General features: G+C 37.3%; 1 protein-coding gene across 2 annotated transcripts; it reads right to left on the bottom strand.

Moving 5' to 3' along the window:
* Positions 1-7,929: 7,929 nt before the first annotated feature.
* LOC133830202 (uncharacterized) lies at positions 7,930-11,999 on the bottom strand. 2 transcript variants are annotated; one of them, XM_062260125.1, is made up of 10 exons: positions 11,738-11,999; positions 10,162-10,726; positions 9,962-10,063; positions 9,729-9,886; positions 9,546-9,630; positions 9,236-9,328; positions 9,064-9,159; positions 8,842-8,982; positions 8,490-8,675; positions 7,930-8,357 (listed from the first exon to the last, which is right to left on the bottom strand). In XM_062260125.1, the coding sequence occupies exons 2-10, from the start codon at positions 10,246-10,248 to the stop codon at positions 8,223-8,225; spliced, it is 1,083 nt and encodes a 360-aa protein (XP_062116109.1). In that variant the 5' UTR covers positions 10,249-10,726; positions 11,738-11,999; the 3' UTR covers positions 7,930-8,222. The 2 variants fall into 2 exon arrangements, with proteins under 2 accessions (XP_062116109.1, XP_062116110.1); XM_062260126.1 differs by having other exon boundaries at positions 9,729-9,838; positions 11,738-11,998.
* Positions 12,000-12,286: the final 287 nt, after the last annotated feature.

The following is a 12,286-nucleotide window of genomic DNA, read 5'->3' as shown; positions in this document are numbered from 1 at the left end:
TCAGCTGTGTCTAGCGCAGGTACCTCTAGCCAGTCCGCTCGTCCACCGCAAAGAACTCAGAGCATAAGCCAAAGGATGGACACTTTGGTGTCTCAGTTCCAGCAGCACCACTTATGGAGTGTCAATGTGGCGCAAAACCAATATGCTTACAACCAAGCCTTTGCTGCTCATTTTGGGATTGACATTAGTGGATTCCCACCATTTCCACAACAACCCAACTTTGGGTATCCTCCACCTGAGGGGGATGATGAGGCAGGTCCTTCATCGTGAGTCGAGTCAGGTAAGTCTCGTTTCCTTAGCTTTTATTTAAACAGTGGGGACAATGTCTTTTGTAAGTTTGGGGAAGAGAGATTTATTATAGTTATTTGTGTCAGGTTAGTTGAGTCAAGTTTCTGTTTAGTTTGTTGTTTTCTTATAATGTATTTGGTTTTGTTTGTTGATTGTGTTGTGTGTTAAAGTATCTACAGAGTCTGTCGAATCAAGATAACAATGATTTACTCCATGAGAATAAGTGAATGACTTGTAATATAAATCGAGCAAAATATATTTGATTTTATATATAAAAAAATATGTGTTCTTGGTTTGACCACTTCTTCAAATTGCTTTATGAAACTGGTAAAACTGAATATTTGATCATGATTGGTAAATTCTTGCATTTAAATGTATGTACACTTGCTGAATTTTGAATGTGGAAAGAATGTATGAAAAATTCTAGAACTTGCTTGCTTTTTATTTGAGGCGAAATCGCATGATGTCGCCACCATGACATGGACCCGATTTGTGGAGCTCTTCCACAAGAAGTACTACAATTCGGCTGTACTCGCTACGAGAGTTGAGGAGTTCGCCAACTTGAATCAAGGTACTTTATCGGTGGCAGAGTATGCTCGTCAGTTCGACCGCTTAGCAAAGTTCGCAGCGGAGATGGTTCCAACCGATTTTCTGAGGGTGAACAAGTTTGTTAGAGGACTTAGACCGAAGATCGAGATGGGGGTTAAGCTAGCAAACCCGGGAAACACTACATATGCCGATGTTCTTGAGACGGCAATAGAAGTAGAGAGGTTGCAGGCTAATGTAAGTAAGGAGGAAGCCAGTAAGCCTGAACCTAGACAGCAGAGCCAATCTCAGGCTAATCGGAACAGCAACCATAACGGCAACAATCAGTCCAGCAACAACGTAACGGCCAGAAAATACGGCATCCTAATAACAAGAAAGTCGACAATGATAAAAGGACACGTACGAATAATGGAGGAAATAGGCCGGGCTACGTGGAATACCCGCCATGTGCTAAATGTCAGAAGAAGCATCCTGGAGAATGTCGCGCAAACACCAAGGAGTGTTTTAACTGTGGTCAAGAAGGGCATCGAAAAAGGGATTGTCCTCAGCAAAAGCTAGAAGGGAAGAAGGACGAAAAGATGGTTCCTGCTAGGGTTTTTGCTTTAACCCAAGGAGAGGCTGATGCTAGCAACAAGGTGGTCACAGGTCAGGTTTCTATCCTCAATAACTTATGCTATGTATTATTTGATTTGGGAGCCACTCATTCGTATATCTCGTTAGGAATGATAGAAAAACTAGACAAACCTAGTGAAAGATTTAGAACTAGGTTTGTAACCGAGTTGCCTTCGGGCAAAGTAGTTCTATCATCACGGATAGTACGAGGCGTGCCGATCAAGATTGAGGACATAGAACTAGAAGGAGACCTAATAGAGCTGGTGATCAAGGACTTCGACGTAATACTAGGCATGGATTGGCTAGCACGACATGGCGCAACCATCGACTGTAAACGCAAGAAGGTGATGTTCGAGACTCCCGACGGCCAGAAACTATGCTTCATGGGACAAGCTTCAGGATTGCGCACCCCGTTAGTATCATCTCTCAAAGCTCAACGAATGATGGAGAAAGGATGTCAAGCGTTCCTAGCCAGCATCACAAATGTGGAAAGGGAGACACCACTTAAGGTTGGAGATGTCCGTGTTATACAAGAATTTCCAGAAGTATTTCCCGATGACTTGCCAGGATTGCCGCCAACTTGAGAAATAGACTTCACGATAGAATTAGTACCAGGCACCATACCGGATGGCACCTATGGAACTCAAGGAGCTAAAGACGCAGCTACAAGAACTCCTAGACTTGGGTCTTATTAGGCCAAGCCATTCACCATGGGGAGCTTCGATACTATTCGTGAAGAAGAAGGACGGAAGTATGCAGATGTGCATAGACTATCGTGAGCTGAACAAAGTAACGATTAAGAACAGGTACCCGCTACCTCGGATTGACGATTTGTTTGATCAACTCCGAGGCGCGACTGTATTTTCAAGGATAGATTTACGGTCCGGGTATCATCAGCTCAAGGTAAAGGGAGAAGATATTCCTAAGACAACCTTTAGGACTCGTTATTTATGTCCTTTGGTCTTACTAACGCACCAGTCGCGTTTATGGACTTAATGAATAAGGTCTTCAAGGATTAAATTCGTCGTTGTGTTCATCGACGACATTTTGATATACTCCAAGGATGAAGTAGAGCATGAGGAACATTTGAGGATGATTTTGACGCGATTGAAGGAGCATCAACTCTACGCAAAGTTCAAGAAATGCGAGTTTTGGCTTTCTCAAGTGGCGTTCCTCGGGCACATTATATCGAAAGACGGAGTTGCAGTAGACCCATCAAAGGTAGAGGTCGTGAAGGATTGGCCCAGACCAAAGAACGCATCTAAAGTAAGAAGCTTCCTAGGGTTAGCAGGTTATTATAGGAAGTTTGTAGAGGGCTTTTCTAAGACAGCCACTCCACTCACCAACCTGACCCAGAAACAAAAAAAATTTAATTGGAATGATAAGTGTGAAGAAAGCTTCCAGTTGCTTAAAGATAAGCTTTGCTCAGCACCAGTACTTAGTGTATCGACACCCAACGATAAGTTCGTGGTCTACTGCAATGCATCGAAGCAAGGATTGGGTTGCATACTAATGCAAAATGACAAGGTGATAGCCTACGCCTCACGACAATTGAAGGAGTACGAGCAGCGCTATCCAACTCACGATATGGAGTTGGCAGCGGTGGTCTTTGCGTTAAAAAAAATCTGGCGCCATTATCTTTACGGAGAACGGTGCGAGATTTATACGGACCACAAGAGTTTAAAATACTTCTTTACGCAGAAGGAGCTCAACATGAGGCAGCACAGGTGGTTGGAGTTAGTAAAGGATTACGACTGCGAAATCCTATACCACCCACGAAAGGCGAACGTAGTTGCCGATGCGCTTAGTAGAAAAAGTTATGGAAATTTAGCAGCTTTAGCCAGAATAGAGAAGCCGCTACAGCAGGAGCTAATTAGTGCCGGAATAGAAGTAGTTGTAGGCAAGCTGGCTAACTTATCTATCCAATCGAATCTGCTAGAGGACATACGGATTGGTCAGAGACATGATGACACGCTAGCAGCACATATGGATGCAGTCAGAGAAGGCAAGACTACAGATTTCTCAATATCTAGCCAAGGCTTATTGAGATATAAGGATCGGGTATGCGTGCCAAATGATCAAAGTATTAAGAAGACGATCCTAGAAGAAGCGCACAGTACCCCGTACTCAGTTCACCCAGGGTCTACCAAGATGACTCATGACGTCAAGGCAATCTATTGGTGGCCATGGATGAAAAAGGACATAGCAGAATTCATGTCCAAATGTCTTGTATGCCAGCAAGTGAAAGCTGAGCATCAGTGGCCTGCAGGTTTATTGCAACCGCTTAGCGTACCAGAATGGAAGTGGGATGATATAGCTATGGACTTCGTAACGGGTTTGCCAAGGACGGATAAGCAGCATGATTCCGCTTGGATAGTAATAGATAGACTAACCAAGTCGGCTCATTTCTTGCCTGTTAAGACTTCATATACGGCAGACCAATATGCAGACATTTACATCCAAGAGATAGTACGGTTGCATGGAATCCCCAAGATAATAGTGTCAGATAGAGGATCGGTGCTACATCGAGATTTTGGGGAAATTTATAGCAAGCTATGGGTACTAAGTTAAGTCTTAGTACAGCTTTTCATCCTCAGACAGATGGGCAGTCCAAGCGTACGATTCAGATTTTAGAGGATATGCTACGCGCGTGTGTACTTGATTTCGGAGGATTATGGAATAAGTACTTGCCGCTGATCGAGTTCTCGTACAACAATAGCTACCAGTCAACGATTGGGATGGCACCTTATGAGTTGCTTTATAGAAGAAGGTGCCGATCACCGTTGCACTGGGACGAGGTAGGAGAAAGGCAGCTTCTAGGCCCCGAAGCTGTTAGACAAGCCCAAGAAGCAGTAGCGCTTATTAGACAGCGTATGCTTGCTGCTCAAAGCCGTCAGAAAAGCTATGCGGATGCCAAGCGACGCGATGTAGAATTCCAAGTTGGAGATCAAGTATTCCTGAAGATATCTCCTATGAAAGGTGTCAAGCGGTTCGGGAAGAAAGGCAAGCTTAGTCCTCGATTCATAGGTCCTTTTGAGATACTGGACAAAGTGGGACCAGTTGCGTATAGACTAGCCCTACCGCCAGCACTAGCCGATAGTCACAACGTGTTCCACATCTCGATGTTACGCAAATATGTGTCAGACCCATCTCATGTCCTCAAGTACAATACGATAGCACTCCAGAAAGACTTGAGTTACGAGGAACGACCGGTTAGCATCCTAGATAGGGGGATGAAGCAGTTACAGTCCAAGAGCTTTCCTATAGTCAAAGTCCTATGGAGTAATAGTTCTGAACGAGAGGCAACGTGGGAGTTGGAGGAGGACATGCAAGGCCGGTATCCGGAATTATTTGGTAAGTAAATTTCGAGGACGAAATTCTTTTTAGTAGGGGAGAATTTTAGAGTCCAAGAACTTTACTTTGCTAGTTAGATAGTAGTATTATAGTATTTATAGTATTATCTTTATGACTGTGGATTTTTGGTTCAGACCGGGATTTATTTGGACACTCATAGTAGTACTTGTAGATTTTCTAAGTTTAACCTATAGTTTAAGAATATTAATTTTAACCTAAGGTTTGATTAATATGACTGATATTAAGGATAATATTTATTATACTATAAGGTTTAGATAAGAACCAATAGGATTTTAAGCACATGCTATGTATGGGTGATTAAGGATTAAGTATTTTGAGGATTAAATTTAATAAGGGTAAAGTTTGAATGCTCTAAGGTCAGTCAGTAGCTTTGAATACGTTTGAGGGCTTAGTCAAGCCTGTTTACTCAATTTGAATTAAGCTAAAAATCTGTAATTTCGTGTTTAAATAATCAGCGAATGCCGATATATCGCAGCTATAGGGGCGATATATCGCAGCACGTAGATACGGAAAACACGAAATGATGCACGTTTGCCTCGGGCATAATGGTCCAGGCGATATATCGCCTATAGGGGCGATATATCGCCTCCTTCAGCATATTTTGAATGCTTTTGAATTCGTTTTCCATTCAACCATTCAACCTTTTGATATGTCCAGCACCTTTTTGAACGAGTCTTCAGCCTCTGCTGAACGATTATTCAAATTATTTTCACTTAAAAAGCCATTATTTTTATTCAAGTTAAATTAAGATCCTTTCATTCCTAAACTCTATAAATAGGACCTAGTACCCATCCATTATTCATATTTTGCTCTAAGTTCAAAGGCTACAAGTTGCTAGGTGAGTGTGAGAGTATAAACACTTGGGTGGGAAATCATAAGCTTGATCATCATAAGCTTATCAAACACTTGGGAAAGTAAGGTTTTATAGTATTTCAGTTCGAGGTTTAGATTGATCTTACAAGTCTTCAAGGTAACCCAAACTCTAGTTCGTTTCTGTACCTTTTCTTTAAAAGTTCTCATAGTCTTCTACTTATTCTAACCTTATTCTTATTTTGGTTAGGAATTGTAAGAACTTGCACATAAGTTTTTGGTAAGTATGTTTCTCAATGGTTTAGTCCTTCCATTTCTTTTCATTTCTCTTCTTCACTATACTCACTCTTTTTCAAATGGTTCTTAGGAGTGTTCCAAAGTCCCACCTCTGTCCTCTTATCCCGGTATTTTGGTAAGGAAAATATGATAGAATCTATATGTTATATGCTTATGTTATCTTATGTTTTTATGTTATGAAATGTGTTATGTGTTATGTATGTAGACTTAGGCATATGACCCATATGACTAACAAGCCCCAAATAGATTATGAGCATATGACCTGCTTAGCTAGTAGGACCCCACTAATCTAATGGGCATATGACTTGTTTAGTCTATGGGACCCCAAGTAATAATGGCCATTATAGTATGTGTATGATATAAGTGTAATGTTATGTTATGTTATGTTTTTATGTTTCTTATGAAATTTATGTATACGAACTATGTGGTAGATTTTCCTTGCTGGGCATTAGGCTCATTCCTTTTTGTTTATATGTGCAGGAAAATAGCTATAGTGGTAGGTAAGGTTCGTGGATGCTTGGGGAATGTGTCTCGGTGATGAATGGATTCAAGGAGTCGAGAGTTCGATTTCGAGGATGTAGTCTTTTTTTATGGTTTTACATGTATTTTTCCGCACTTGCTATGTAACTCCTTTTTATTTTAAATTATGTTTTGTTTTTAAAACAATGGGATCCCATATCCTACTTGATATTTTATGCAAGTAACTCTTATTTTTACAAGTTTTCTAATAGAGTTATGGTATTTTCACAATGTAAGTTTTATTAAGGATTAGTATGTATAGTTTCGTTAATGGTCCAAAAGTCTAGAGTAGTTGGGTCATTACATTAAGTGTTAGGGGTTTAGTTTTGTTTTGTTCTATTTTACGCTTGTTTTTATGTGTTTCAGGTGTCCAAGGGATTAGGTGACTTAGGTGTAGAAGACTGATGGAAATAACGACAAAAGAACAAAAGTTGGGGGAAAACGGTGTTTCAGGCCACTTTCTGCTACTGCAGTAAAAGGATTTTGCAGCCTAGACTGAGAGAAAATGAGGCACTTTTGCATACCTAGACTGAGAGAAGAGGAGTGGGATCATATTTTGGAGAAGAATTGGGATCAACATAGAGTTATTTTTTCTTCTTCTTATATTTACTTTATGATTAATTTTTTGTTTATGGATTTCTTAATGATGAACAACTACTTTCTGTATTAGGGATTTTAATTGAATCACTGGAAACTATTTTACGAATTAAAGCAAAGTTTTATTTTATTTATTCCTTTATTCACATCTTCTCAGTTTATGTTTATTGTTTGAGAATTGATTAGCCATCAATTTTCATAACCTACACGATTTTGAATCAAAACTTGCAAAGTGAGATTTGGATATGCTATAATTAACTGGACATAAAATTGATCATTCAACTTTCCGTATATGATTATTTATGTGGTTCTTCAGTTATTGTTCTTATTGCCTCCTAATGCTGAATTTCTCATAGAAATATAGAAAATGATTCTTAAGGTTGAGTTTTATATTTCGTAACTTGAATATAAATAGATTTTGTTAACTTGCCATCTTAATAAGAATAAAGAATAGAACAAGCATTGATGAATATTAGAGTGGATAGTCGATGAGATTGAATTCCCTAATTTATTTTTCTATTAAATTAATTTCTTGAAGTCTTTCTGTTAATGTTTTGAATTTATGGTTCTAAGTTTCACTTGTAATTATTTTGTTCATGCATGAAATTTTACATTTTACAAATCAAACATTCCATTAACCAAATAGAAATTATAAATTAATTTTCTGGTAATTGATAAATCAGTCTGTGTGGATGATACCCGAATTTACCGGTTTTATTATGAATTGCGATTACGTATACTTGTGTAACACAAAAATCTCGCAACATTTTTATTTTGTGCATATTCCCTTTCAAACAAAGATTTAATATGAAAGCTATGATATTTCACATAGGAACCAAATTGAGGTCATTTTCTATGTTCTCCATTCAAGTTGGACAACTAACATTACGAATTTGTCATGGACAACATGCACACAAGTTAAAATCTCTACAAATGTTAGTCTGTACAACTAAAAAATATCTTCACATGACTGTCCACTATCCATATATTGTGTTATGTGTTAGAAAGAATTATTCAGCCGACTTTTAAAAATTTGAAGTAGATAAAGAGCAAAATGGCCCGGTATCGGTCCCAAAAGATGAAGTACTTTTGCAACCAATTCCATCCTATACAAGCGGTCCCAAAAAATAACAACTGTCAAACACTCCCCTGTAAATGCACTTAAAATAACTTCCTATTTAATCCCCCCTCATTCCCTGGTTCTTCGTCTTCTTCCACACATCGAAACCCAGCTGAACATTGCCCCAAATTTTGTTGTGCGTAGAAGTCACCAGCCCAAGAGCAATGCAAATCCTCTCATTCGCAGAATTAAACTAAAATAAAAATCAATCAATACATATTATAACTCAGTACATCCATATTAAGAAAACTTTTGTAATTAAGGACAAACAAGATTAAAAAGTTATTTAACATACCCATCTTCGACATATATAAAAGACACTTACAATAGAGTGTTTGAAATAGACCTCGTGACGACCCTCAGTCCGATTAATGACGTGGATGCCACAGTCATATCCATTTGATTGTTGAAGAACTCCAACATTTGTCTGAACCTGAAAACAGGTGAATGAAAAAGAAGGCCCCATTTTGTCGGCTATTTGGTCAGCAAGTAAGTAATCAAGCTTCTCCATCTGAAGATCAATTAACAAAATCATCAACTTCTAAATTCATAAATATATTACACTCCCACCTTAACTAGTTCTCTTCCAAATTTAACAATAAAACATTTCATTAAAATACCATTCTTATTTTGTAACTATTAACTTAATCCCACACCAAAATCTAAGTTACACTTACCACCATTTTCACAAGACCACTTCCAGTTGACAACCCATGTTTGTCCAGCATCGAGTCACATATTTCTACAATACCATCACCAATGTGTACTATAAAAAGCAACCAGTGTTCTATTTTGTCATTGTGGATTGGAATAAAAATCTGCAAGTTAGAAACATAACATTACTAATATTTAATATTAGTGTACAAGAGAACAGTACAAAGTTTGGAAGGGGAACATACATGCTGACATTTCTTCAAATCACCAAAGTAAAACTTTCGCGCAGAATCATCACGACCATTGTCTGGAAATAAACTGTCAATGCTAATTCCAGATACCTGTGTTGTGATATAGTCGAATTTAGTATTTATTGGGCCCAAACAACCAAACTAACCAATGGATAGACCAACCTACTGTCAATCTTGTATTCAAATACCAAGCTCTTCCGTCTTCTGCTGACACTAGCAGAGCTGCACGTGTGTTCACCTCGCAAACAACATTCAACACCTACATAAGTAAAAGAATATAAAAATAAATTATTAAACCAAAAAACATAACATGCTTGAATTAAACATTCATGTGCTCCAACTGTTTATCAAATCTAATTCTCTACTACTAAATGTATATTCAATTTTATGCATGAACCCGACTTTATACAAACAGATGCAAAATGAGTTTATTATAATATTTCAACAAATTAAAAAGGTTAAGTGTTAAACCTCACCTCACCCATCACATTCTTACCCGGACCCATGCTTCTAATCAAATCCTTATTGAGGAAATTAAAATCCGTCTCCACCAATCTTTCACTGCATACAATCAAATTATTTGCTACTTACAATAATTTAGATATATAAACTGTCACTTATTCTCCATAATTATATAAATTTGACTCAAACGAACTTACTCAGGTACAACTAGGTCAAAAATAAATTCAACCAGTGACGCAATATCAGGATCGTCAAGTATCGGGGCACTTGCATTAAACGGACCAATCATTTTCATCTGAACATCACCCTTTAATAGTGCAGAGCTAAGTGGCAATGACTGAGAACTACTCTCACCCTAAATATACATAATATTCGGTACTAAAGACAATAATATTGAACAATTCAAAAAAAAAAATCATATCATCGTTACCTTTCCAATATGGGAACTACCACCTAATGCACCTGCCCGACGATGGCTTGTTTCCTTAACGTCTGTAAATAATGTCATTGGCTTTATCGTACCTACTCTAGCCTTTTGCATTATCCACAATCAAATATAAATATGTCTTCAAAATAATGCTTTTGTATATACAACAAAAATATAAGAACATTCAAATTCAAATTACTTACTTTCATCGACATCTCACGCTGCAGTAGAGTTTCTCCAAATTGGGATGACATCTTAAAATCTTTATCGTCAAATTTTCCCATCTTCATTCCCCCACAACTACCCTCCGGCTTATGTATAACCTTTTCATTTTTCTTACATAAATTAGTAGAACTTACAGAACCAAATTTAATACCACTCAAACCAGAAGAAGTGGGGTGATTCAACTCCCCGGATTGACTTTTACGCTTCGGTACTTCACCACCATGGATATCTCCAAACTTATTTTCATACTTATTACCCCCTTAGACAAAACGAACTCGCTGGATCTCCAAATCAACCCCTTTCCCTTCATCATTAATCATTTGGTTCACAAGTTTCGCATCATCACAATTGCTGCCAAATCTTGTAACCATTTCACATTCATACATTCTTCGCTCATCATCTCTACGTTTCCTAAGATCAATTAATGTCTGCAAATTACCCATTATAATCCGTACACTATCCTTCACCTCCCGATACTCATTCCGTAGGCGTTCCACAGAGTTTAATATGCGATTAAGAAATAACTCTTCCATACTAAGTCTCCTGAATTTTACCAACTTAAATTTCAACTTTCCTTTATCAAGTATGTCATCAAAGCATAACAAAATCAATAACCACTAATATATAACATTTTATAGTTTTAGACTACACAAAGAACAACATCTATACCATTCGATATCAGTTTTACCTCCAAAACTCTATGATACTCACCTTCACTAAAACTATGAATTTCCCAAGAAAAATTAGATTAATAAACACAAGTTAATGGAAAACTGACACAGTAACAAAGATGACAGAAAATGCTTTTAGATTAAATTGTCCTGATATGAATGAAAATGGGAAAGAACGAAGATCTAAAGTTTGACCTCATATTAATAATAATTAAAACTGCAATAGACACATGGTCCCTTAAAAATGAACAAAAACAGAAACTTAATTATGCAAAACGTTGAACCATTGGGCAAACAAACACAAGTTAATTGAGTCTAAATAATGAAGAAAGCCTTGTTCCATTGCAGTGGTCCTCAGTTCTTGGTAAATTACTTTTTCGGGTGGGTTAGGAAGAATGGAGGCAGAAGGTCAGCAGGGGCTTTTCTGGTATTTCACATAGAAGCAACACAAGTCCAAAATCGAAGGAAAATCTTAATAAGATTGCAGAAATTCCCATTGAGAAAATGAGGGGGGAATTAAAAAGAAAACTCTTTCTGTGGCTATCTCAATTTTTCTGTACCATAAGCCTCTCTCGCTCTCTCTCTCTCTCTCTATATATATATATATATATAAATTCTCCTAATAAGTTCCACAAAACCTAAGCTAAACTGTAAGTAACACACTTGCAAGCAAGAAAACTCAACTCAAATAGAAATAAAACCAAGAACAAAACAAACCCATACGGCAAAGTAAATTTTTTTTGCATGTATAACACGAAAGGTCCATGCTTTGCAGTGGGAAAAAATCATAGACAATATTAAGGTGACAGAGTGAGAAATGAGAGTTATATAAATTAAAATCATAACATTTGATTTGCTATAAATAAAAAAAATCATGGAATACCTTGTTTCCACCCTTGTTTTCCCCTGCCAAGGTTGGTTTCCACCTTTCCCGCTTGTCTTCGCCTCCCTCAATGAAACCCAGAAAATTTCTCTCTTCTCTTACTTACCGAGGAAGATGATGTTAGACCCGTTGATATCGCTCAATACCCTGTATATGTTTTCATAACTCTATTTGTTTTAACTCAAATATTTTTCAAAGTTTATCTTTATATATTTTTTTTTTTTACTTTAGCTGAGTGACAGCTTTTGTGCTGTATTTTTAATAGGAAAAGTCAGAAAATAATTAATGCAGGGAAATATATATATATATAACAATCTGACAAAAACTAATATATATATATATAAATCTACAAAAACTAAACTACATCTAATAAATTTAAAACCGTCTGACAAAAACTAAATTAATATATATATATATATATATAAATCTGATAAATTTAAAACCGTATCTATGCGGGCGTTCCATATGCCCGCACAGAAGATACCCTATATATATATATTTAGGGTATTTCTGCTAAGCGGGGCTACGGTTTTTTTATTTTATTTTAAT

Source organism: Humulus lupulus, chromosome 4 (genome assembly GCF_963169125.1).
Source record: "Humulus lupulus chromosome 4, drHumLupu1.1, whole genome shotgun sequence".
NCBI lineage: Eukaryota > Viridiplantae > Streptophyta > Magnoliopsida > Rosales > Cannabaceae > Humulus > Humulus lupulus.
Note: the sequence above shows the minus strand (reverse complement) of the source record. Positions and strands in the feature narration are given on the sequence as shown.

Coding starts and splice junctions, on each gene's coding strand:
- LOC133830202 (XM_062260125.1), bottom strand. CDS start 10,248: ATGAAGATGGGAAAATTTGACGATAAAGATTTTAAGATGTCATCCCAA. Junction 10,064..10,161: donor AGCGTGAGATGTCGATGAAA/GTAAGTAATTTG, acceptor ATAATGCAAAAG/GCTAGAGTAGGTACGATAAA. Junction 9,631..9,728: donor TTTGACCTAGTTGTACCTGA/GTAAGTTCGTTT, acceptor GATTGTATGCAG/TGAAAGATTGGTGGAGACGG.